The sequence below is a fragment of the Raphanus sativus genome, chromosome 1 (genome assembly GCF_000801105.2).
Source record: "Raphanus sativus cultivar WK10039 chromosome 1, ASM80110v3, whole genome shotgun sequence".
NCBI classification, from domain to species: Eukaryota; Viridiplantae; Streptophyta; class Magnoliopsida; order Brassicales; family Brassicaceae; genus Raphanus; species Raphanus sativus.
Genome location: NC_079511.1, coordinates 5,542,877 through 5,566,234, shown reverse-complemented (window position 1 = coordinate 5,566,234; position 23,358 = coordinate 5,542,877). Strand labels below are relative to the sequence as shown.

The 23,358-nt window shown below is 37.3% G+C and overlaps 5 protein-coding genes, 1 non-coding gene and 1 pseudogene across 6 annotated transcripts; 3 read left to right on the top strand and 4 right to left on the bottom strand.

The window, feature by feature from the left end:
- Positions 1–174: 174 nt before the first annotated feature.
- LOC108853013 (glyoxylate/hydroxypyruvate reductase HPR3) lies at positions 175–1,452 on the top strand. The gene is made up of 2 exons (XM_018626487.2): positions 175–692; positions 777–1,452. The coding sequence occupies exons 1-2, from the start codon at positions 249–251 to the stop codon at positions 1,299–1,301; spliced, it is 969 nt and encodes a 322-aa protein (XP_018481989.1). The 5' UTR covers positions 175–248; the 3' UTR covers positions 1,302–1,452.
- A 2,965-nt stretch (positions 1,453–4,417) lies between these two features.
- LOC108838473 (expansin-A7-like) lies at positions 4,418–5,692 on the top strand. The gene is made up of 3 exons (XM_056987760.1): positions 4,418–4,580; positions 4,855–5,170; positions 5,380–5,692. The coding sequence occupies exons 1-3, from the start codon at positions 4,418–4,420 to the stop codon at positions 5,690–5,692; spliced, it is 792 nt and encodes a 263-aa protein (XP_056843740.1).
- A 2,037-nt stretch (positions 5,693–7,729) lies between these two features.
- Positions 7,730–9,028, top strand: LOC130510578 (bifunctional dTDP-4-dehydrorhamnose 3,5-epimerase/dTDP-4-dehydrorhamnose reductase-like). Its single transcript, XM_057007029.1, has 2 exons — positions 7,730–8,235; positions 8,323–9,028. Exons 1-2 carry the CDS (start codon positions 7,789–7,791, stop codon positions 8,776–8,778), a joined length of 903 nt encoding a protein of 300 aa, XP_056863009.1. The 5' UTR covers positions 7,730–7,788; the 3' UTR covers positions 8,779–9,028.
- A 385-nt stretch (positions 9,029–9,413) lies between these two features.
- On the bottom strand, positions 9,414–11,863 carry LOC130510565 (protein HOTHEAD-like; annotated as a pseudogene).
- Positions 11,864–13,067: 1,204 nt separating this feature from the next.
- Positions 13,068–13,139, bottom strand: TRNAG-UCC (transfer RNA glycine (anticodon UCC)). The gene has a single exon. It is a non-coding gene; the product is annotated as a tRNA-Gly (tRNA).
- A 1,994-nt stretch (positions 13,140–15,133) lies between these two features.
- On the bottom strand, positions 15,134–16,154 carry LOC130510588 (dehydration-responsive element-binding protein 1F-like). The gene has a single exon (XM_057007045.1). It carries the CDS (start codon positions 15,943–15,945, stop codon positions 15,328–15,330), a length of 618 nt encoding a protein of 205 aa, XP_056863025.1. The 5' UTR covers positions 15,946–16,154; the 3' UTR covers positions 15,134–15,327.
- A 2,979-nt stretch (positions 16,155–19,133) lies between these two features.
- LOC108851726 (lysophospholipid acyltransferase 1) lies at positions 19,134–21,365 on the bottom strand. Its single transcript, XM_018625221.2, has 8 exons — positions 20,950–21,365; positions 20,811–20,866; positions 20,503–20,726; positions 20,009–20,420; positions 19,838–19,923; positions 19,685–19,748; positions 19,494–19,612; positions 19,134–19,405 (listed from the first exon to the last, which is right to left on the bottom strand). The coding sequence occupies exons 1-8, from the start codon at positions 21,255–21,257 to the stop codon at positions 19,268–19,270; spliced, it is 1,407 nt and encodes a 468-aa protein (XP_018480723.1). The 5' UTR covers positions 21,258–21,365; the 3' UTR covers positions 19,134–19,267.
- Between the last annotated feature and the right edge of the window lie 1,993 nt (positions 21,366–23,358).

Below are 23,358 nucleotides of genomic sequence, written 5' to 3'. Positions count from 1 at the left end.
TCTGATGTTCTCTCCAACAAGTGTTTTGTTTATGAAATGTTCAGTATTTTTTTTTAAAAAAATATTAAAAATATAATATATTAGTTTAATAACTTTTAGAGTATCTTAAACGGACGAGAGTGCTCTTTATCATGCCTTAACACCGGACGAATAATAGTTTGGTGGGTACACCTTACCTCACGTGAGTACTATAAAAGAGTTAAAGCCCCATCAGCTGCTTACCACATACATTGTCTTCTCTAGTCAACATGTCGGAACCTTCAGAATCTCCGCTCGTCCTCGTCCACCGCACACCAACTCTAACTTACATGGACGACCACCTCAGTCGCAACTTCCGTCTTCTCAAAACTTACGCCTCACCGGATCCACTACCGGTCTTCCTCTCCCGCCACGCCGCCACCGTCACAGCCTTCGTCAACATCGGCAGGCTCAAGATAGACGCGGAGCTCCTCTCCCACCTCCCTTCTCTCCAGCTCCTCGTCTGCACCTGCGTCGGCACCGATCACGTCGACCTCGCTGAATGCAAGCGCCTCGGCATAGCCGTCACCAACGCCGGCGACGCCTTCTCCGATGACGTGGCGGATTGCGCCGTCGGGTTGCTGATTAGCGTCCTCCGTCGGATCTCGGTCGGAGATCGTTACGTCCGGTCTGGTAAATGGGCGAAACTTGGGGAGTTCCAACTAGGCACCAAGGTTCTTACCAAAACCATTACTCTGTTTCTCTCTCTGTTTCTTGAAAGTGGATCTGTTTTATGAATCTGTGTGTTGTTGTTGTAGGTAAGTGGAAAGCGAGTTGGGATCGTTGGAATGGGGACGATCGGATCCCGTATCGCCAAAAGACTCGAACCCTTTGGATGCATCATCTCTTACAACGCGAGAACTCAGAAACAGAGCATCCCTTACCGTTACTACTCCGATGTTCTGTCCTTGGCAGCAGACAACGATGTCCTCGTGCTCTGCTGCTCTCTTACGGATCAGACGAGGCACGTTGTGAACAGAGAAGTGATGGAGTCGCTTGGGAAGGAAGGGGTTATCATTAATGTGGGAAGGGGAGGACTGGTTGATGAGAAGGAGATGGTGAAGTGTCTGGTGGAAGGCGTGATTGGTGGTGCCGGTTTAGATGTGTTTGAGAAAGAACCGCAAGTTCCTGAGGAGTTGTTTGGTTTGGACAATGTTGTCTTGTCTCCCCATGCTGCTGTGGCCACGCCTGGGGCTTTGGAAAGTGTTGCCAGTGTTGCGATTGCTAACTTGAAGGCGTTTTTCTCGAACCAGCCTTTGGTTTCCCCGGTTCGATTGGGTTGAGAGATAGTCCGGTTTGATCCAAGAAGGCTCATGATCAAATGTATTATTAGTTATTGAAAGATATGATTAAGAAAAGGAAAGTGTACTAATATATTCATCAGTGAATCCCCTATATATTATGGGAATAGTCAAGAAAGAATATTAAAACTAAGATGCTAATGTGTAATTATGGGAGTGATCTGTGGAGAAATTAAACCACTTCACAAGTTATTCAAATGATCATTTATACCACCAAAATCCAGACCAATGTATGTCTTGTGAAACCTCCTCTTTTACATGGAGGTAGTACTATTGGTACTAATATGTTATCAGTTATCACAACATGGTTACTGATCATGGTGGGCTTAGACCCCTCTCATTAAATCAAGATTGACCCATTGAGCAAGTCCATTAGCCATTTGATGTACTTGGAAGAAGTGTCGCCAACTCCTCTGTAAATAAAGATGCTTCTCATTTGAGAAAGGGCACCCTTTCAAAAAGAGAAAGTTTATATACACAAGATACCATCAATCATGCCTTGTCATCTCTAGTCACAACTTCATCAATAACAAGAATCTCTAACTCCTCCGTACTTTGGATATTAGTCTTGGTTTAAAAATTATGTTGTAATTTCTCCTTGTAATCGATCTTTATAAACCCATTATTCAACAATTATTAACTAGTGATTATCCACAATACTTATTCTTAGTATACGTTTTGAGTTGCTATATTTATGTTGCCAACTCAACTTTGATTTCATTAAGGATAAAATGTCGATCATTACAGGCATCTTAAGAAAACTAAGACAAGAATGAAATAAAAACCACAGTACTGGTGTTTGTAGAGATTTCCTAGCTAAAATATTGGCACAGTGGTTGTTTGATCAATTAATATATGTAGAATTCTAATTTATAGACGTAAACATCCGTGACCAGTACTCAACCGTACATATATGTAGCGATCTAGCCTCAAGTTGATCATTGACAATCCGATAAATGATTTGATTGTCATCGATCAAACCCCACTTGATAGTATTCTAGAGACCAACATAAGAATTCAACTTCCTCGACATTCCCCCACATTCTTGTACTCTCCGCCTCCATTGCGTATTATCCATCTCCATTCCACGGCCTTGCAATTTAAGTTGCTATTATGCCAGAAACTTGATGTGTCAAAGTTTGTTAGAAATTGCACTTCCAGTTTTGTTTTTAAATTATTAACATGGTTAACATGGCGGGATCTGAGATTGTGGGGTTTGAAACATTTTTAATAACTCTAAAAATTTAGGGGCCAAGATCAATTTTTTGGGGTTTATTCTTATATGAAAAGATTCTAAAATTTTTGGGAGTCAAGGCAAATGTTTCATTCGGCTGTGTTCAAATCCGGCTCTCATGGTTAAATGCTGAATTTACAAAAATTACTATAAAGACTAACAGTGTAAGACTTTAAATAGTTACAGACCTTCAAGTTAAACTGAATATGTCATTAGTATACGAGAGGCTTTTGGCTGCATTAGGATTTTTAATTCAAATGACATCGTTAATGTCTCTCTTCCAATATTAATGCCTCTCCAACTATAATAAGAAATTTGAGGAGAATATACTAAGTTTATTTGACCTTACAAAATTAAAAGTCAATATGTGAAATTCATATTAGAGACAACCGTACGGACGGCATGAGGAGTTTATTTGACCTTTCCCTCCTCCGACTTGAGCATTCTTATTAACTTTCTAAAATGTATTGATTTGTTGAAAAGATTATGAAGAAAACTTGGCCACCTATGATATAATACCAATGGGAACTACATGTTACCGCTTTATAGCTAAAAGAATTATACAACCATTAGCATCACCAATGTGATATTAATTGACTAACTTATCTGTTTATTGTAGCTACTTATAAATATTCACTACCCCGTAGAAGAATTAAGCACCTACCACACTAGAGGTGGGCATTTCGATTTAGTTTCGGGTTCGGTTCGGTTTGGATAATTTAGGTTTTATAAAACTCAAACCAATTAAAACCAAAGTAGCTTTGGTTTGGGTTCGGTTTGGGTTTAATATGGTTCAGTTCAGTTCGGTTTGGTTTAGATTTAGTTCGGTTTACATTATTATGGTTTAGTTTGGTTCGGTGTAGTTCGGGTTAGTTATAAAATAGGAAGGCATCAGCTTTATACTTTTATTAAAAAATAATCAACTCATAAACGATAGAGTGAGAATATAAAAATTTATGCTACATAATTTTATATATAATAGTATTATTTGAATCGTATTTATAATTTTTAAAAGATATGTAAGTTATGAAAAAATAAAAAACGAAACTTTAACTGAAATTTACAATATGTTAATACATATATATATCATATATATTTTTACTATATATATTGGATTATCGGTTTGATTCGGTTTGGTTCGATTTAAACCCAAATCAAACCAAACCATTCGGGTTAAATAAAATATGAACCAATTGGGTTACATAAATAACATGTTTGGTTTGGTTCGGTTTAACTTTGGATTGGTTGATTCGGTTCGGTTCGGTTTGGGTTTTTTGCCCACCTCTATACCACACTATTAAATCTAATTATCCCACGATGGATATATGAAAAAATTAGGCGACGATTCGCATAAGCATTAATCAGGACCTTATAATAAACTTGTCATTAACATATTTATATATTTGGCAACATTGGAACGACAATATATCAATACTTATCATTGACAAAAGAAAAACTAATCATTAAAAACAAGTTAACTATTTAATAAAAAATAAATAAATATAGTATACACTAATAGTATATAGATAGACGAGATTAGATAAAGTCGGCACAAGAACCACTTAAAGAACCTGCTCGCACGTCAACTTATACTATATTCTAAAACTTCATTTAAACAAGATTTTTACTTGCTTTCTCTAATTTTAATTTAATAGATACATTGCAAACATTCAGTGAAATGAAACAAATGCAATCAGTACTGACAAAAGTCTCCACTAAAAAAAACGGAAAAGGGATCATGACCCTCACGTAGCTACCACCACTATTGTTAACAAGAGTCTCTATATAAGGTTGTCTCTAATTCGATTACTTCGTCAACAAACAAACCCTAAGAAAACCCATCCAAAAGAAAACGAAACTAGAGATGGGTCCGATCACAAGTTTTTGGAGCTTCAAAAAGTTCTTTGCAATAGTCTTCATCGTTTTCGCCATCTCCGGTGAGTTCGTCGCCGGATATTACAGGCCGAGCCCCTGGAGATACGCCCATGCCACTTTCTATGGCGACGAGACAGGGAGTGAAACCATGGGTACGTAAAATAAACATTTCACTATCATGTATATATATTCGATATAATCACCAAGATCAAAAACATGATGTTTGACTCATAAATTTCTTTGTTTTTTTCATCAACGTATAAGTTTTCCCAAAAGAAAAAAATTGCAAAATTTAATTCTCGTATACTCCGTGATTTCCGATAGTAACAACATTACATACAAATAATACATACAATCAATGACATAATACTTAACATTTACACCAAAAAAAAAAAAATCAATGACATAATACGTATATATATGTAGGTGGTGCCTGTGGATACGGAAACCTGTTTAACAGCGGCTACGGCCTGGCCACGGCAGCGCTAAGCACGACGTTGTTTAAAGACGGTTACGGATGCGGCCAATGTTTCCAAATAATGTGTGTGCAGTCAAAAAATTGTTACTCTGGAAACCCATCGACGGTGGTCACAGCCACCAACCTTTGCCCTCCTAATTGGTACCAAGACTCCAATAATGGTGGTTGGTGCAATCCTCCTAGAACCCATTTCGATATGGCTAAACCAGCTTTCATGAAACTCGCTAACTGGAAAGCTGGTATCATCCCTGTTTCGTACCGCAGGTATATCTCATTTTTTGAATATTTATATTTCAGTTTTGACCTACTTTCTTATACTAATATATATCTTTACCGGTGCTAATTGAAATATACAAGGTTATGACGCCCTATCGATTTATGCCATTCGTTTATAGTCATCTTACTATGTATACAACGACACTTGATATTAGTACTCCAAAATTGTGTAGCTAATATTTTATGTTGATATGTAGAGTACCATGCCAAAGGAGTGGAGGTATGAGGTTTCAATTCCAAGGAAATTCATATTGGCTTCTTATCTTCGTCATGAATGTCGGAGGCGCCGGGGACATCAAGAGCATGGCCGTGAAAGGTAGCCGGACGAATTGGATAAGCATGAGCCACAACTGGGGAGCCTCTTACCAAGCTTTTTCTTCTCTCTACGGTCAGTCTCTCTCTTTTCGGGTCACTTCTTACACCACTGGTGAAACTGTCTATGCTTGGAACGTTGCTCCGTCTAACTGGAATGCCGGTATGACTTACAAGAGTAGCGCCAATTTCCGCTGATGAAGATACCCGTGAAAACCCTTGCTCAAAAAAAAAAAAAAAAAAGATACCCGTGAAAACCCAAATGGGATCTCTTCTTTTATGATTTATCCCTTTCTGTTTTTGTTCTTGGGATGTTTAGAAGTTTCGGTGGCGCCTTTTGTTGTTATGGCCCGGCTTTATGTTACACATCTACATGCATGTATGTATGTAATTGTGATATAAATCTTCATAACCAAAGTCATGATTATGAAGTCAACACTACTTCTTGTCCTTTTCGTGTGCGTGTGATTTCTTTTTTTTCCTACCGATATATCGCATTTCCCCTTAAGTTAAATCATTTTGGACAGGATGTTAAAAAAAACATCAATGTGTAAATAGTCTCTTTAAAATTATTCATCAGTTAACAATTGGCATGAAGTTTACAAAAAACACATTGAATTTGATTTTTTTTTTCTTAAACCTTTGAGTTTTAATGTGCTAAGGAGAGCATTGATTGCTGAATGATCTAGGTGTGGCGCAGTACATATAAACAAGACTTCGGCTTAAGAGCACCAGCAACGGTAGAATGATGTGAATCCTTAGCTCAAAAAAAATTATAAAATGATGTGGGTTTCACGTTTTTTGGTTTTTGTGCCAACAAAGTGTCTTGGAGTCTTTCGGTATGGATCAATGTTCTGGTCGGAACGTCACTGTGTGCGGGCTGCGAAGCCTCTGATTGGCCCTCTTTTTTTTTCAAAGTTAAAAAAAATAATAAGATAATGTAAAGAACACATGGGTTATCGAGCCAACTGTGATACTCTGTTGCTGATGCTCTAAGCAAATCAACAATTGTTGACGGGAATATCCGACATTGAGGAAACGAGTTCAATTTCTCTTTCTATAATTATCATCAATGGTTGAGAATAGTAATTAAGTGAAGCTATTTAGTAATGGTTTGATTCAATTTTTTTTGTTTGATTAATTCGATGTAATCAAAACTTTATTTCCGCTTTGAGCTATAGATATCTATATAATATCTTTATTTAAAAAAAACAATTGTTCATCAACCACAACGCAAGAGGAATTGGAACAAACTCTCACTCCCTTTTAGCCCCTTCTACTTCAAAACCAAGCTCAAATGCTCGTGTGTTCACTTCATTAACCTCTCAGTTTACATTCGTTTTCATACTTTATATTAATAGTTACTCACTAGGACTGGTGTCCCTCTAATATTGGTGTGTCTTATGTGTGTCCTAGCCTTATCATTTGACTTTCTTTTTTGTCCCCTCTCGTAATATATCTTGTGCTATTGTTTTGTGTTGGACGGATTTAATACGAACAAGTGTCGTTACTCATTACGGAGGTGTATTATCATAAAATAGAAGTAATTTCATTTATTCGTATTTTGTAGATTAATCGATAGTCAAGCAAATAGTATTATGACTTGGATACATGATTGATTGGACTTTGTTTTCTATTAGTTTAATCTGTCGTGGTGAGGTGAGGGCCACCATGAGGGCGAGGTTCCAAATTAAGACCAATGGCGTTTCAGTGTTTTTTTTTTTTGAGCAAGGCGTTTCAGTGTTTTTAAAATATTACAACACACGAAAAACGTTGCTGTTTTCTACAGAAGTAAAATATTCGTAATTACTTTTCGTCTCTCAATATTTAATTAAGCGGAATCTTCTCGTGTTAATTATAATTAATTTCTTTGTCTGATTGAAACATAAATTTAAATTATAGTCCCTTAGTTTCATCAAATAATATAAAACCCACCAAATCCATGGAATGTTTTACCTAAAGGTCCTAAACTACATTCCCCCCCCCCCCCCAAAAAATTTTCCAAAGTAATTCTATAGAAAATATATAATAGGTAGTTCTCTTTTATTTGGTTTAAATAGGTACATAATCGTAGAATTAGTAAATACTTCTATTGTATAAAGTTCATCTGAAGCTCATACGAGGGCGTTCATGTAGCAAAATAAAATTATGGGCTAATTTGTGAAAATAAATAATATGAAGTGGCAAAACCTTGGAAAAATAGCATAAATAACGACGACCACTCACACAGCGATGACAGATCACAATCTCTTACTTATTCTTCGCCGGTGAAATCTTCGATCACGACAAAAATAATGGGTACTGAAGCAAACGGCTCATCTTCATCTCTCAACTTCTTAATCTACGGCCGAACAGGCTGGATCGGCGGTGTTCTCGGCAAGCTCTGCGAAGCTCAGGGAATCCCATACACCTACGGTTCGGGCCGGCTCGAGGATCGCCGGTCGCTCATCGCCGATCTTGATTCCGTCAACCCGAGCCATGTTTTCAACGCCGCCGGAGTCACCGGACGACCGAACGTGGACTGGTGCGAGTCCCACAAGGTGGAGACCATCCGTACGAACGTTGTCGGAACCTTGACTCTGGCCGACGTTTGCAGGGAGAGAGGCCTCGTGCTGATCAACTACGCCACCGGTTGTATATTCGAGTACGATTCGGGTCATCCTCTCGGGTCGGGTCTCGGGTTTAAAGAAGAGGACACACCTAACTTCACCGGTTCCTTCTACTCCAAGACAAAGGCTATGGTCAGAAACTTCTTTCACTTCAGATTGGTCCGGTTTAGTCCGGTTTAATTCAAATGATATAGGTCTAATCATTGGTTTATGTAATAGGTAGAGGAACTGCTCAAGAACTATGAGAACGTATGCACGCTCCGTGTAAGGATGCCTATCTCATCAGATCTCTCGAACCCGAGAAACTTCATCACCAAGATAACTCGGTATGAGAAAGTCGTGGACATACCGAACTCGATGACGATCCTCGATGAGCTTCTCCCTATCTCTCTCGAGATGGCGAAGAGGAACCTAACTGGGATATGGAACTTCACTAATCCGGGGGTGGTGAGCCACAATGAGATACTAGAGATGTATAAAGAGTTTGTCGATCCGAGTTTCACTTGGAAGAACTTCACGTTGGAAGAACAGGCGAAAGTGATTGTAGCTCCGAGGAGTAACAATGAGCTTGATGCCACTAAGTTGAAAACAGAGTTTCCGGAGTTGTTGTCTATAAAGGAATCTCTTGTTAAGTTTGTCTTCGAACCAAATAAGAAGACAGAGATCAAAGGTTGATAAATGGACTTTAGAGTCTTTAAACCAAGATTCCAACTAGGAAGCTTTTGAAAATCGAATAAAAGGGTCTAAATTTTTTTTTGGGTTTGTGGTGAAAGTTGTTTTTTGTGTTCTTGTTGTTGATTTATGATTTGGTTTGTAATCCATATGTTGTCAATGTGCTCTGCTATGTAGTTCTTAACCCTCTTTTTTTTCTTGCAAATTTTTGTATTGTTTTAAACAAAAATCCCATTGCAAATAAATTTCGGCATCTTAAGTTGCTCATACCTTTTAGTAATATGAGAATTAAATTGGTTGTTCAAAAAAAAAAGAGAATTAAATTGATATACGTAAATTCCTCTTTTCCAGATTAGTATAGTTATTCGATTGTTGCTTCACTTTTCATTTTTCTATTAGAAAAGCTGTTAAAAGTTCGCTTTACTTTTTAAGTAATCAAAGGCATTACGAGTGAATAGCTAATGGTGCTCGTGGAATATATCCTCAACGGCTCCACCATAATAACAGACTGATGATCATAGTGATCTTGTTTCTCAACATAATGGTCATAATTAGTTCGTATTTCTTTGTATGAAATATCATGGTAAAAGCAAGATTCTCAAAATTCAGTATGCCTCTATAGGTTAACCTAATGGTAATGGAGGAAAATAAGATCGTGTATTATATAAAAAGTACCACCAAAACATGTACGCAGCTACTAGATACATTGACTGATAAGATCTTGATTTATTTCATTAGTAGGTAAGGTTTTCACAAAAACCAAATCCTATCCAAAACCCTACTTATTAGCGAGTCTCTCTCTCATGATCTTCACACCCATATACCTGCATGCATATATTATCCAAAAACCATTAGCAATTAGTGGCAAAAAATGTAAACATAATCGATATACATATATGATAGCAAGAATAATTTGTCTTCACCTGCCAAGCATCATAACCGTGGCTTGAGGGTTCGTACCAGGACAATAACCAACGGTCGACATATCAATGACCCTGAGCCGGTCGATACCAATAACCTTATAATCCCCATCGACGACTCTACCAACAACACATCCTCCATGGTAATGCCAAATTGTTGTAACTGTATGTTGGCAAAATTCCTCAGCTGATGGAGGCAACGAGGCTCCAGGACCGCTGCGAGGTGGCCTAAGATTTACTGGAGTACTTGCCGTAAGGTTAAGCAGATACTCAAAAGACATATCCGCATACTTGTACCGTTCAAACGCCTTAGATTCCACAACTCTCTCTATGGTTTGGATCCCTCGAACGCATCGTTTTAGATCGTCCGGGTGTTGGAAATAGTTGAACGTCACAACTGGGTTATCATTCGGGTTTCGGGTTCGGAGCTCCAAATGACCCGTTGATAGCGGGCCCATTACTTTCTCTAAAATGAAGCCTCCTTGAAAAGGTTGGGCTGATGATAATTTCATTGAATTTGACTCTAATAACGTTGCCTTTGGAGAAAACATCGCATAGTAGTCTCTAGCGGAGGAACCACTACCTCCTCCACCACCAAAATTCTCACCACCGGCAGCCTCAACGTATGTTCCTTCGCCAGTAATTCCAACCACCTCGATGAGTGAGACTTCGACAGGGACCGGAGAAGGGATGAACACAGCGTTCATAGGGTTGTCGTGCATCCCTTGACCCACATGAGGCTGGTCCATCACCACCGTAATGTTTTGGGCTTGTAATTGAGCTGATGGACCGACGCCGCTTAGCATAAGGAGTTGTGGGCTCCCTAGGGTTCCGGCCGACACGATGATCTCATTAAATGAGCCTTCCTTTAGGTAAGCTCGGTGGGGTTGACCTGTCCGGTCCCGGTACACAACTCCATTGGCTATGGGCTTGGTGGTACCTTAAACGTGTATATTAATCACCATAAAAGTATGTATATAATGGAACAAAATTTAGCTTCACCCCCTAAGGTGAATCTCTACATTCACCCACCAATAGGATAATGTGATAAATTCAACCAAATTTGATAAATTCAACCAAATTTTTATGTAATGTAATCTTACATACTACATTAAGTCATTAAGTACGTACCTCGTGTCCGAAACAAGATCCGGTGGACAGTAGCATGCAAAAGGACGGTAATACCCTCGGGATTAGCGTACTCTAGCAAATCGGCGGCGGTGTGTCTATGGCCGTTCTGATCAAAAATAGTACCGCCAAATTTTGTGCCATTGATGTGATCATAAGAGAAGCCATTGTTAGGGACGATTCCAACCTCCAGTAAGCCATCTCTGACGGCTGTTTGCCACCGTCCCATCGGCGGCTGAAACGCCACTTTGGCTTCTACCCAACTGTACGACTCATTCGCTAGCCTTCCGTCCCAACCCATGTTTCTAGCAACATTTCAATTCGTGCTAATTAATTATAATAACCTCGACGCACCAAACGCAACAACAGATAATAAATATTCTACTTTTGTACTATGAGCAACCCTAGCAGATTTTAATAATGTTTATATATACTCCAATTTTCTCTACATATTTTTGTAAATTTTCAGTGTCCTACATATATTAATGTCTCTAGCTAGTAGATCGATATACATGTACGTATGCACTAACCTAACGTATTTGGTTCCAGCACGTGTGTAGAAGCCGGCGTTGAGAGCGCTTCCGCCGCCGAGAACTCGAGCACGTGCGTTAATAACACCATCCTCGGATATGAAACGCTGAGACGGTGAGGCCTCGGACAAATCAGAGAGAGCGGCTCCGAAAGCCGAGAGTCTTGTGATGTTTGGGTTGTTGTATGGTGCGCCACCGCGTTCGAGTAGCAAGACGCTAGCGTTTTGAGACAACGTTGCGGCTAGAGGGCATCCGGCAGTCCCGCCACCGATGATGATGTAGTCGTAGTACGACGTCGCTGGAGTCCCTGTCGCGTCGCGCATGAAGGAGTAGTTTGGAGTTGCGATAGAAAGGTAAAACTCTAACTTCATACTGACGTACATAAAATTATAAATAAGACTAGATAATAATGCATGTATATTAATTAGTTACCTTTGTCAGAAGAACAAATTTGAGAATGGAGGAAAAGAGAAAGAGCAAAGAAAATCTACATGACCAAAATCTATCCATCGTGAAATTAGAACAAATATTTAGAATTCAACTCTTGTCACTTTGTATATATATGTATGGGTATTCTTATGAAGGTTTGTGATAACCTATGGTTGAAATAAAAGTTTCTATCCTTTCGTTATATATATATATATATATATATATATATATATATTTTATACATATAGCTAGAGGCAACATAAGAGTTCACCTAATTATGGGGAAACACAACACCAAGTTATGTCTATTTTTATGGGAACGTGTCAAACTAAGAAGAAGCAGATAAAATAGTCTAAAAAGATTAAATCGTAACAATCTAAAGAAAATGCAACGTAGATGTAGTATCATAGGAGAAGAAACTAAATGCACCGATAAAACTTATAGGAAATGCACTACAGAAATTGTGACCTCAACCTATCTCTCTTGGGCATGAATAAAGTAATCTGCAAATATAAATTTGTAAGAATTATTTATGAGATGTTTTAATGACCAACGCGCATTAATAGACCTTTGGTTGCAGCCCGGTATATTAGGTGGAAATAATGAGCATAGTTTCGATTTAAATGAGAGAGAAATTTCATTACTGATCATCGTTTTAAATAATTTTGACAGTCAATTGAATATGCAGACGTTCACTTTTTTTGTGGTGTTATTTAGTGACGAGTATTTTAAATATGTTTGTACTTGCTTCACAAGAACTAACCTTAACTGGAAAATGAATTATGTTCAGCTTATTTTATGATTCTATATGTTGGTTTTGCATTTCTATCAATTTCTTTACCGGTGTTTCCACTGGAACATATTGATTGAATCACCAAAATCCACTCTGTGAAAGAGCTGACAAATAATTATAATGGGCATCTTGCACGCATATTCAGGGGCGGATAGGATCAAAATCAGATGAAGGCAGACACACAACTTTTCATTATACATATTTTTTAATTGGGGATACTTTTACAAATATCAAGCTAATTCTTAAAGAAATTTAAAAAAATAGATGGGGGCACGTGACCCCGTAGCCCTCTGTGTCCGTCCGCCCTGCGCATATTCCCAAGGCTCCATTACCTAGCTAGATTGTCACTCGTCTGCTAGAACAAATTGAAGAGACTCGTATGGTATGAGCATATACTTATTCTCTGTACACATCTGATTTTGGTTCTGTATTGTCTTTGTTTTGTAGTAAAATATTTTCATGGAACTGCCCTCAGCTGTAAAAAAAAACAATTGCGTCTGCCGGGAGTCGAACCCGGGTCTATTGCTTGGAAGGCAATTATCCTAACCGTTGGACTACAGACGCTGAACGACTGGTTTTTTGGTATTTGTTTATTCATATTAAATACACTAACTATACGATTGGTTCTTTGGTATTTGTTTATTCGTATTAAATACACTAACTATTTGGGTTTTGATTATTGCATCAACACATTGCCACCAGAATAGAAAAGCCAACCATCCTTTGCGAGTACTCTGGTAGCTACGTTCTTGAAAAGCAAGTACTATCCTAACTCAGACTTCTTGTCAGCTGGCTTGGGAAGCAAACCATCCTTTACGTGGAGAAGTATTATAGTGGGTAGAGACCTGCTGAAGATAGGACTGGAAAAGAAGATTGGAGATGGAAACAGAACATGGGTATGGCTAGATAAATGGGTTCACGACCCTATATTAGGGATGAGAGCACCTTGGATCAAAAACAACACTTTTGATGTCAATCTTAAGGCCCACTCCCTGATCAACCTATCCACTAGGAGATGGAACACTGAGCTACTCCGAGAAATATTTGTGCCAGAAGATGTGAGACTCATACTGGAGAATCAGCCGGTGACATCTAGACCAGATGGGTTTGTGTGGACACAAACGAGAAGTGGCAATTTTACGGTTAGCTCGGCGTATAAATTAGCCCAAGAGATGAAGATCAAGGAACTGTACCCTGAGGTGTTGATGCAGCCATCAATTAACTCGATAAAAGAGAGAGTGTGGAAGATCACTACGGCTCCCAAAATCAGAACCTTCATTTGGAAAGCTCTCAGTGAGGCACTCCCGGTGGTGGACCTGATTTCCAAAAGAGGGTTGTCAATCGACAGCAGATGTCAGGTTTGTGGACTGGAAGGGGAATCGATACATCATGTGCTGTTTGATTGTGATCCAGCGAGGCAAACATGGGCTCTCTTTGGAATCCCTCACCCGCAATTTGGCTTCCAAAATGGCACCATCTTCTCAAATATTAACTACCTTCTCAATGTTAAAACGAGTAACAGAGAGGTAGCTGATGAGAAAAGAGCTTGGCCTTGGGTACTATAGTTTATCTGGAAAAGCAGAAATGATCTCCTGTTTAATGGCAGAAGATGGGAGCCGGAGGAGATTAAAGAGAAAGCTATTTTGGATGCTGAGGAATGGTTTCTTGCACAAGAAGTGGAAGAAGAAACAGTCAAGAAGGAGTTACGAAGTGCAAGCAGACCAAAGCGCAGATGGACACCACCGCCTCAAGGATGGCTGAACTGTAACATAGCATTTGAATGGAATAAAAAATTCAAAGCTATTAGGAGTTGCTTGGGTGGTAAGAAACCACAGAGGAGTGGTCCTGTTACACAGCAGAAGAGCTTTTGCAAGCATAAACAGTCTGGAGGATGCTAGATTTGAAACTCTTTTGTGGGCTGTTGAGAGTATGACTAGCCTTCGCTATAACAGGGTTGTGTTCTCAGGTGATTTTAAAGAGATGTTCCTGGCGCTGCAAAAGCCTCACCAATGGCCGGCGTTGGGTTTCAGGTGGAGGAAGTGGTAAGAAAACTCAGACTGATGGAAGAGTTTTAACTAAAACATGTGAGGATTGAGGAAAACAGAGGAGCAACGATCATTGCACAAAGTGTCACGAGAGAGGGGAGAGTGAACTCGTATGTAGCTGCTGGTCCCCCAATGTGGCTTTTTGAACTTTTTGTGAATGAAAGTAGGTTCCTCTGATTTTTTTTCCTTCGAAGAGAGAGGATGGATTGGATGAGCTATGTTAGGTTCTCTATTCTGAAACAGAGGAGAGTCGTATGCTTTTTGTCTCCTTTTGTTTAGTTTCTGTTTTAACGAATCTTAAAACAGTGTGGGAGGTTCTGTAGGGCGTTTGGTTTTGTACCTCTTTGTCACTTGCATTTTAATATATGAAGCTTTGAAGGAAAAAAAAAGAAAAGAAAAGCCAACTAAACTGAAATAATGACAAACCCAAACAATTTCTTTACATTCGTATTAACTGTTAATGTTTCAAATTGAATTGCCGAATTTTTAATTGGCCTATACTTTGTGCATGGATTCATAAAGCCCAACCATTTTTATAAAACCTTTTAAAGTATAATACAATCCGTCACGAACCTTCGAACTCAAGCAGAGGATCTAATACTAGGAAAATCTTACAATTTATCTCACACACTATTGGTCTACTGCTCATGTACACACTGACACACAAATACGGTAACATACATTTAAATATATGCGTATACATCCGGTTAATAATTGTAACTCCACAGTGACATATCTTGGTAAGACATCTCCTCTTCCATGTAAGTGTTAGAAGTCATGCCTTCCATGTACGATCGCGGCGGCGACATCAACGGCTCCGTCGCGAGTCTCATCATCGTCGTCGAAACTTCTTCCTCTCCCTGTTCCACATATCCATACAAATTCCTCTCCTCCGATCCCGAACCAGAACCGAAACCCATGTCCACCTCATCGCCGTAAGAGGGCAAAACCGTAATTCCACTATCGTATTCCGTCGGCCTGAACATCTCCGCCGCTTCCGCCGCGACTCTCCTGATGACATCGGGATCGGTTGATTCCGGCGCCGGTAGCCGCCATGCGGAGTCGGCGAAATTCAAACACGCGGATCTCCCGCGCAGAGCAAGAACCGCCACGTCGTGAGCTCGCGCCGCCATATCGGCCGTGGGATAGGTCCCGAGCCAAATGCGGCGTTGGTGAATCGGCTCTCGGACTTCGCAGACCCATTTGTCGCCGTTCCTACGCCGTATTCCTCTGTAAACTGGGTGACGTGTCTCCTTGAACACTCTCCTTCCCGCACGCCTCTTCGGCGTCATCTCCGCCAGCATTATCTCATCGTTATTATCCATTAGAAAAAGAAGAAAAAAAATAACTCCGCCTTAACTTCTAGAAAGTGAAAATACTGTTAAAAACCAAACTATCTCACTGGATACTGTAAGAACAGATGTACGTTTCGATTCTTGTAAGGATAAGGTACAAATAGTTTGAAGATTGTTCGAATAAAAAGCTTTTTTTGTTTTGTTTTGTTTTGTTTTGTTTTGTGTAAGTTATGCTCTGTTTTGTTTTTCGGTTGGGAGTTATGAAGCAGAGAAGAGGGGGAATATATAGGCTACGGTGATGGGACCCACATAGTGCGATCTCTACGCGCGTAACACACCGTTAACAGCCTGTTAAGTGTTAGCTTGAACCCATTATAACCATATCGGTCTGGGACCCTCTTACTTAATTAAGAAATACCTAATCTGATTTTTCTGATTCTATAATTTATAAAATGAAAATTATGTATGGTTTACATCAAAAATACCGTTACTAGTACGACAAATACGATATATTTTGAAGTTTTAGAATCTAATCTAGTAAAACCTACTAAATCATTTAGGATATATTACTAATTTTAGTATAAACGTTTCTCTCAACCTTAGTTTTGCTGTATTTTTAGTATTTGTAGATTATATACGCCAATATCAATTTATTAAAAGTTTCCGTTAGTATAATAATAGGCAAAAGCAGTAGTCCTTATTCCTTAATCCTAAAAAGGAGACATTTATTTTTCTGTTAATTCTGTTAATAAGATAAATAAATATTTGTTTAAATATAGTTTTTTCTATAGCTATAACAAATATAACTCTAGTTTGTGAATATATTATAAAAAGTTACATATAATATTTCTCGGTATAAATGCAGTATATAGGCTCAAGCTGGTAATCTAGAAATATTAAAAATGGTAGTAAATGGCGGATGAAATATATAATTAAAAATAAATAGATTGTTATTAAAAAAATTAAAATAAATAGATTAAAAACACTCGCCTGGTTAATCTAGGTTTTTCTTTTGGTAAAAATGTAAACTGGTTAATCTAGTTGGTTGCCATTTAATAGAGTGAAAATCTCATAAAAGAAAAATACAAGTTTTAAGGTCCGTTTAAATCCACATAAACTATGTGCCGAATAGGTACGGCTGCCCCTTGATTTAAGAGATGGGCTGCCCTTAAGAGATTAGTGTGGTTTAAAACATTCTTGGAATCTTTGATCAAACAGAATAATTTTGCTTATTATTTTTTATTATAAGAATCTGGAAGTTGGGTCCAGCACGTTGGACAAAAATTTCTCAAAAAAGAAGATATTATTTCTATATCTGTTTTGTTGATATGGAACACGTGACACTTTTCCATATTAAGTAAATTAGATGTGAGTAACACGTGGGATTTCCGTGGGAACTATTCCTAAGTACGATGTTACAAATTACGCATAACATGTGCCAATTGATTTACCCTTTATTTTATCACTCAAAATACTTTAATGTAAATTTCAGCTAATGTGAAATATAAACCTATTTATTTGTGGTTTATTTTATAGTTTTATAGTAAAACGTTAGTTAAAATCCATGCTGATCCATGAGTATTAATATCATCATGTCATAGAAGTCTATAGTAGTGACCAACGAAGAATTCAAAGTAAAGCCTAACCTCGATCTATGAGTTGATGTATATGGATTTTTCACTATTCGAAATTCCACCACTATATCAGTACTACTCCATAAATATATATAGTTGCTCAAAAATATATATACAGTTGCTCAAAAAAAGTTATAGTTAGATTAAAAATGTATATTTAAACGTATCATCGTTTTATTGATAGTTTGCATGACTAAATCCGAATTTTGTATTGTAATGAAAATCAACTTAGCAAGTAAAAGGTCCTTACATTCAACAAGGAATCGATCTCAGACCTATCTATTCATCTGGTTTGATAGGTTTCAAAGATAAGGCATCAAGAAAAGAAAGATTGCTTCAACTGTGTTTCATGATTATGCATTTCTAAAGTTATATCTTGTTGTTTAAATGTTGTAAAAACTCTACTTTCAGAAATGGTATCGGAAATTAAAAGTTAAAGAAAAAAAAAAAAAAAAAAAAAAAAAAAAACTTAGCAAGTAAAAATTTAACATAAAGTTTGTAGTCAAACATAAAATTGGTAGTTTCGCAGGCTTCTAACCCGCCGATATACATTTTTTTATATACATGCCTAACCACTTGATTCAGACTGTTCCAACTAATTTAAACTCACAACTCTCTTGGGATTACATTTTGAAAACTTTTGTCTATTATTTATCCTTTACTAATATCTAATGTGGTTTTTTGCTATTTTCATTACAACCAGTTCGGTTTAATAATAAATAGTAACGTACAATGATGAGTGACGAGTTTGATGACGATGACCTTAAATGTTTAATATGGGTAATAATACACAAGAAAATGTTGAAATAAATATATATATAAACAATAGCATAAAGTGCTAAGCTTTACAGACAAGAAGACATGTAGGCCAATAAAGAATTAAGGCTTCAAGCTGTCTCGTGAGTGTCCCATGCGCGTGTACTTCATTAATCCTTCTCGAGTCTAGCTCTCTCTCTCTATCTCCTAATTCTTGTCTGAAGCAGTTGGTGAACATTTTTAATATGCACTTATAGCCAATTATATGTCAATCCCGTGTATTAATATTTTACGAAACCTTATAAAACTAAACATGTCTTTTTGCATTACTCTTAATCAAGAGATCATCAGATATACAGTATATCGGCAATACAAACAGTAATGTTAAATAAATTCCAAGTCGCTGAAAAGTAAGATACTTTATTAGAGTCCAGGATGAGTTTAACATATAACAACATCAAAATTTTAGATTCTGAGGAAAACGGGTAGGTTGCAAATTATTTTCTCATGGCGTCTGCCGTCTGGCATTGTAAATTTTCGAATTCAGCACCAAATGAATTGTGGTTAAATGAAAACTATAATACAGTATATACTAAGAAAAATGGCATGTCAAACACAATTGCGGTTTGCTAATACGTCTTCCATGTTTACATGTGGCATCTCTTTGAGTATAGCAGATCGTATAGTACATTACCATATCAAACTAAATGAATAAGCCAAAAGTTTCTCGCACACCATAAGTAATCATCAAACTAGGTTTTTACATTATTCACACATTTATACTCAAATTCTATATATAACTGCAGATCCTATATCAGTATAAAGAACTATTAAAAACCAGATTTTATAAGCATCACAAATACATGAAAAATAAAACGAATAAAAATATGTATCAAAAGCCCAGAGAGAAACAAGAACCGGATCGGTTTGTTTTCAATGTTACAGATAAGAAGAGAAACAATTTATTCTTCTTTACGTGGCTTTGGTCGAGAGGGTTTCGCAGGAACAACGTAACTGAGCAGAATCAACGCAACAGGTATGATTGTTCCAATGTAATATACGCTCCCGTATGCAGTGAGCGTTTCGTGCAAGCTTAAAACCTGAGAGATCGCGTTTTTTAAAAAAAAATGGCGTTAGAGTGAACCACAAGTGTGACGGAAGAGAGAAAATAAAGGCTAGTGGCATTACCATGAAACCGACGGCTGAGTAGTTGAGAACCAAAACAGTGTAAAGAAAGTTGATGAACACCATGATACTTCTCAGCATTGCTAGTTTCGGACTGATAGCTTGTTGCCATCGGTAAATAACTGCAGAGAACACAGATGTAGTAGATCAAGAAGAAGAAGAGATGCCACCTAGAAAAAAAGAGTGAAACTAACCTCTTGAGCCAGCGATCATCAAAGCTGACTGAACAAAGAACATCATGTAACCAGGATACAGTCCCTGCAACTCGGATTAGATGCTGTTAGTTAGTTCTTCTTAACATCATTGGAATCAACTGACAAAGGGAGTATATGAAAGAAAGCACTCACATGCCAAACCGCACTAACGGTTTGTGTAGCTAGTAACTGGAAGAAACCTGCCTTCTTCCCACTCCTGACAAGTCTCTCATACACGTCTGTATGTCAAAACAACGCAAAAAAATAAGTGGATAGTTGTAGTAGTCTCTCATGTAAGTTCACTCTTCTGATATATACACTTACAGTGACGGAGCCAGGTGCTGACTTGTATGTTCCACACAAGGGGAATCTGAACAGCGCTCTTAGCAAGCTCAACACCGAGGATGTCAACGTTCTTGGCACGGTCCCATTTGGGTTTCGGCGAAGCATCATCATCAGTCCAGCCACTGAAACCCAAACCAGAGATGATGATAGAAGCCTCTGAGATGGACCAGATGAAGTAATACTTCCAGCGAGCCGTTTGTCCCGCCATGTACTGGTAACCAAACTTCTTAAAAAAACCCCATTCTTGGTACACTGGTTCAGTGAACCGAGTCAACGGGAACTGAGGTACTAGATAGAGATACAGAGCCATGCAGATCCCAGCTTGGAAGATAGCTCGGAGTGTAGCTAAATAAGGTGACGGCTGCTTTCTTTTCTCGGAAGTATCCCAAATCTAAGACAAAACACAAAAGTTTTAGAATTTTTGACAGAGAGTTAGTCAAATCAAGACAAAGAAGAAGAAGAAGAAGGCTTACTCCTTTTCCCTCAGTCCATTGGAGATAATCTTTCATTTCGTAAACAGGACCAGCGAAATGACTACCGCAACAGAGACAGTAACCAAAGTACTCGATCAAAGACGGCATCTGAATCAGTCTGTTCTTCTTCTGAGCTTCACGTAGACTTCCTTCTTCCTTCAACATCCCATCATTGTAGTTAATGGCACAGGAGATGACTTTCAGCGTTAACACCATCAACGCTCCTAAATGTGGGAATAAAAATCACAACTTTTCATCAAGCAAAGCAAAACATAAAAAAGGAAGGATCTTTAATTAGTTGTTATTACCAGTGGAGTCAATGCCTCCTTCTTTCCACGCATCACCACTCATGTAAAACACATGACTAACACAACACAAAATCAAATCATCATGCTACAGGAAGAAGCTTTTGATGATTTAAAGCATCAAAATATTCAAAACCGTTACCAGGCGATGAGATAAGCGAAGCCGAGGAAGAAAGTGATGATTCCACACTTTGGTCGATACATGGCCATGGAGGCGTATCCGATCGTCATCGGGACGAGGAAGTGGAGATTGGAGGAGAAGCCGAAGGAGAGGTAGGAGAGGAGAACGCCCGAGGCGGCGGCGTAGAGGTGCTTGCCGAGTCGACTCGGGACGACTCGCCAGAAGAAGGAGACGGGGATCGTGGCGACGAAGCAGAGGAGGAAACGGAGGACGGCCACCGATACGCCGATCGAAGCAGCCATCGAATTCATGTCCATCGATGATATCATCGTTCGTTGCTGAGATTGAAACTCCACTCGGACTGAGTCACACCCACCGAGTCGCTCCGGTCGAGGATTTGCTTCCTTTGTTCGGTTCTTTCACGAAACGAAAGGATCAATTTTTCTTTCTACATGTAATAAACCGATCGGTATACTTTCTCAATACTCGATTGAATCCCGATCGGTTCGGTTCAGTTCAATTAACTCATAGCCCAGACTTGACCAGTTCTTTGACGTTTCACCTAATCTAGTAAGTCAATTGGCTTAAAACCTCCAAAACATGATGAAATTAGCAAACTATCTATGATGAGACACGTATATAACTATCAACAAAGGTATTATGGTGTGGGATTTAGGATATTGACTTAATTAGGGAAATTAATCATGATTTTAAAACAATTACGGTACAATTAGGGAAATTACGGTACAATTAGGGTATTGATTTAATTAAGGAAATTAATCATGATTTTAGGAGATTGAGTTAATTAGAGAAATTAACAATGATTTTAAAACTACCTATGATTTTAGAACAATTAGGGAAATGATTTTACAACAATCACTAGATTCTGATCTGCAATCAAAAATGTGGATATATATATATATATATATATATATATATTTTTTTTTTTTTTGAAAATTTCAACTTTTATATTTAGGTATAGCTGAAAAATTAATATGGATCTTATATATGATAAATATTGTCAATTAATTACTAAAAATATGAATTATAAATAATTGAACCACACATTTATCAACTAGTCATGCTGGTATTTTAATAAAACAGATGAAATAACATAAAAATTACAGAAAAAAATAATTGAGTATTTGTTTCTTTATTTTAGAATGAAGAAATTTGTATTAAGAAATTTATTAGGATAGTCCTAAACTTTTTTTGTCATAAATATAATATAGTCTCTAATAGTCAAAATAATCAAAATCCCCTATATATTATTTTAGGAGCACTAAAAGAAAATAACCTCAAGTTGATGTGTTATTTACACAATGTCATTTCTTAGGTGGCATTCTCACATTCACTCTTACCCACTTCTTTTAAAAACCCTTTCATTACTAGAAAAATTACATTGTTTTGTCATTGTCAAATCTGTTCAAATTGTGTTATAACACATGATAAATTGCTACAATCATTAAACATAATAATAGATGATTAATTTTTCAATCAATCATTTATGTTATGATATTGTTTTCCATATATAACAAAGTCACAAAGTTAAGTAGTTTCCATAGTAATTCATTTCGTTTAATGGTCTGAGAATTTGGATTGACCAAATTAACTTGCATAAGTTTCATTGGCGATGACCATAATATATTGTTCAATGTTATGTTTTTTTTGTAAACAATCGATTAATACTTTTGGTTTTGTCCATGACAAAAGTCAAATAGAAAAAATCATACGTAATAACATTATAACGTAATAACATTATATATTATATTTCATTAAATTATATATGAATTTTATCTGATTAATAACTTATAGTATATATGATGTTAAATACCGTATATTGATCCACTTCTTTATATATATTAAAAAAAGAAGCTACAATATACATTACTAATTTTTTTGTAAGTTTTTTTAATATATTGAGAATCTAAATTAGAAGATATATTTGACGAGATCTCTTGAATCCCTTAACTCAAGCACCAATTTTTTTGACTAAACAATCAACATAAATGTTGATAGACCAAATTATGATTCAATAAAAATTTGTCGCTTCTTTAATATTGTCAAATCTCATAGTCAATATTATTTTCTATTTGTTTCTTCTTTAATTGTAAGACTTTCCAATTTTTTAAATTTTTAATAAAAATTAGGGATTGTTAGTATTAAATTTAAGAGAGAATTTTCGTTTTGTTTTGAAATTAAGTGGAACTAACCCTAACTGTAGGGTATACTATATATAAATCAAGTGAACTTTACTCTATAGTTTCACAACCTACAAGGATTAAGACTAGAAAAATAAAATGCTACGAATTTCATCTCTCACTTGAAGTCAAAGAAATCAATGTTGTAGATTAAAGTGAAAATCATTAAACTTTGAAAGTCATACTCGGCTGCTGGTGAAGAGACCATTGAAATAGATTTCGTAGATGC

Bases quoted from the DNA above. Each gene is read 5' to 3' on its own strand.
- LOC108838473 (XM_056987760.1), top strand. From the start codon at position 4,418: ATGGGTCCGATCACAAGTTTTTGGAGCTTCAAAAAGTTCTTTGCAATA. The intron at 4,581-4,854 runs GTACGTAAAATA...ATATATATGTAG, and splicing joins GACAGGGAGTGAAACCATGG to GTGGTGCCTGTGGATACGGA. The intron at 5,171-5,379 runs GTATATCTCATT...GTTGATATGTAG, and splicing joins ATCCCTGTTTCGTACCGCAG to AGTACCATGCCAAAGGAGTG.
- LOC108853013 (XM_018626487.2), top strand. From the start codon at position 249: ATGTCGGAACCTTCAGAATCTCCGCTCGTCCTCGTCCACCGCACACCA. The intron at 693-776 runs GTTCTTACCAAA...TTGTTGTTGTAG, and splicing joins AGTTCCAACTAGGCACCAAG to GTAAGTGGAAAGCGAGTTGG.
- LOC108851726 (XM_018625221.2), bottom strand. From the start codon at position 21,257: ATGATATCATCGATGGACATGAATTCGATGGCTGCTTCGATCGGCGTA. The intron at 20,421-20,502 runs GTAAGCCTTCTT...GTTTTGTCTTAG, and splicing joins AATGGACTGAGGGAAAAGGA to ATTTGGGATACTTCCGAGAA. The intron at 19,924-20,008 runs GTAAGTGTATAT...TTTGACATACAG, and splicing joins CAGCACCTGGCTCCGTCACT to ACGTGTATGAGAGACTTGTC.
- LOC130510588 (XM_057007045.1), bottom strand. From the start codon at position 15,945: ATGGATAATAACGATGAGATAATGCTGGCGGAGATGACGCCGAAGAGG.
- LOC130510578 (XM_057007029.1), top strand. From the start codon at position 7,789: ATGGGTACTGAAGCAAACGGCTCATCTTCATCTCTCAACTTCTTAATC. The intron at 8,236-8,322 runs GTCAGAAACTTC...TTTATGTAATAG, and splicing joins ACTCCAAGACAAAGGCTATG to GTAGAGGAACTGCTCAAGAA.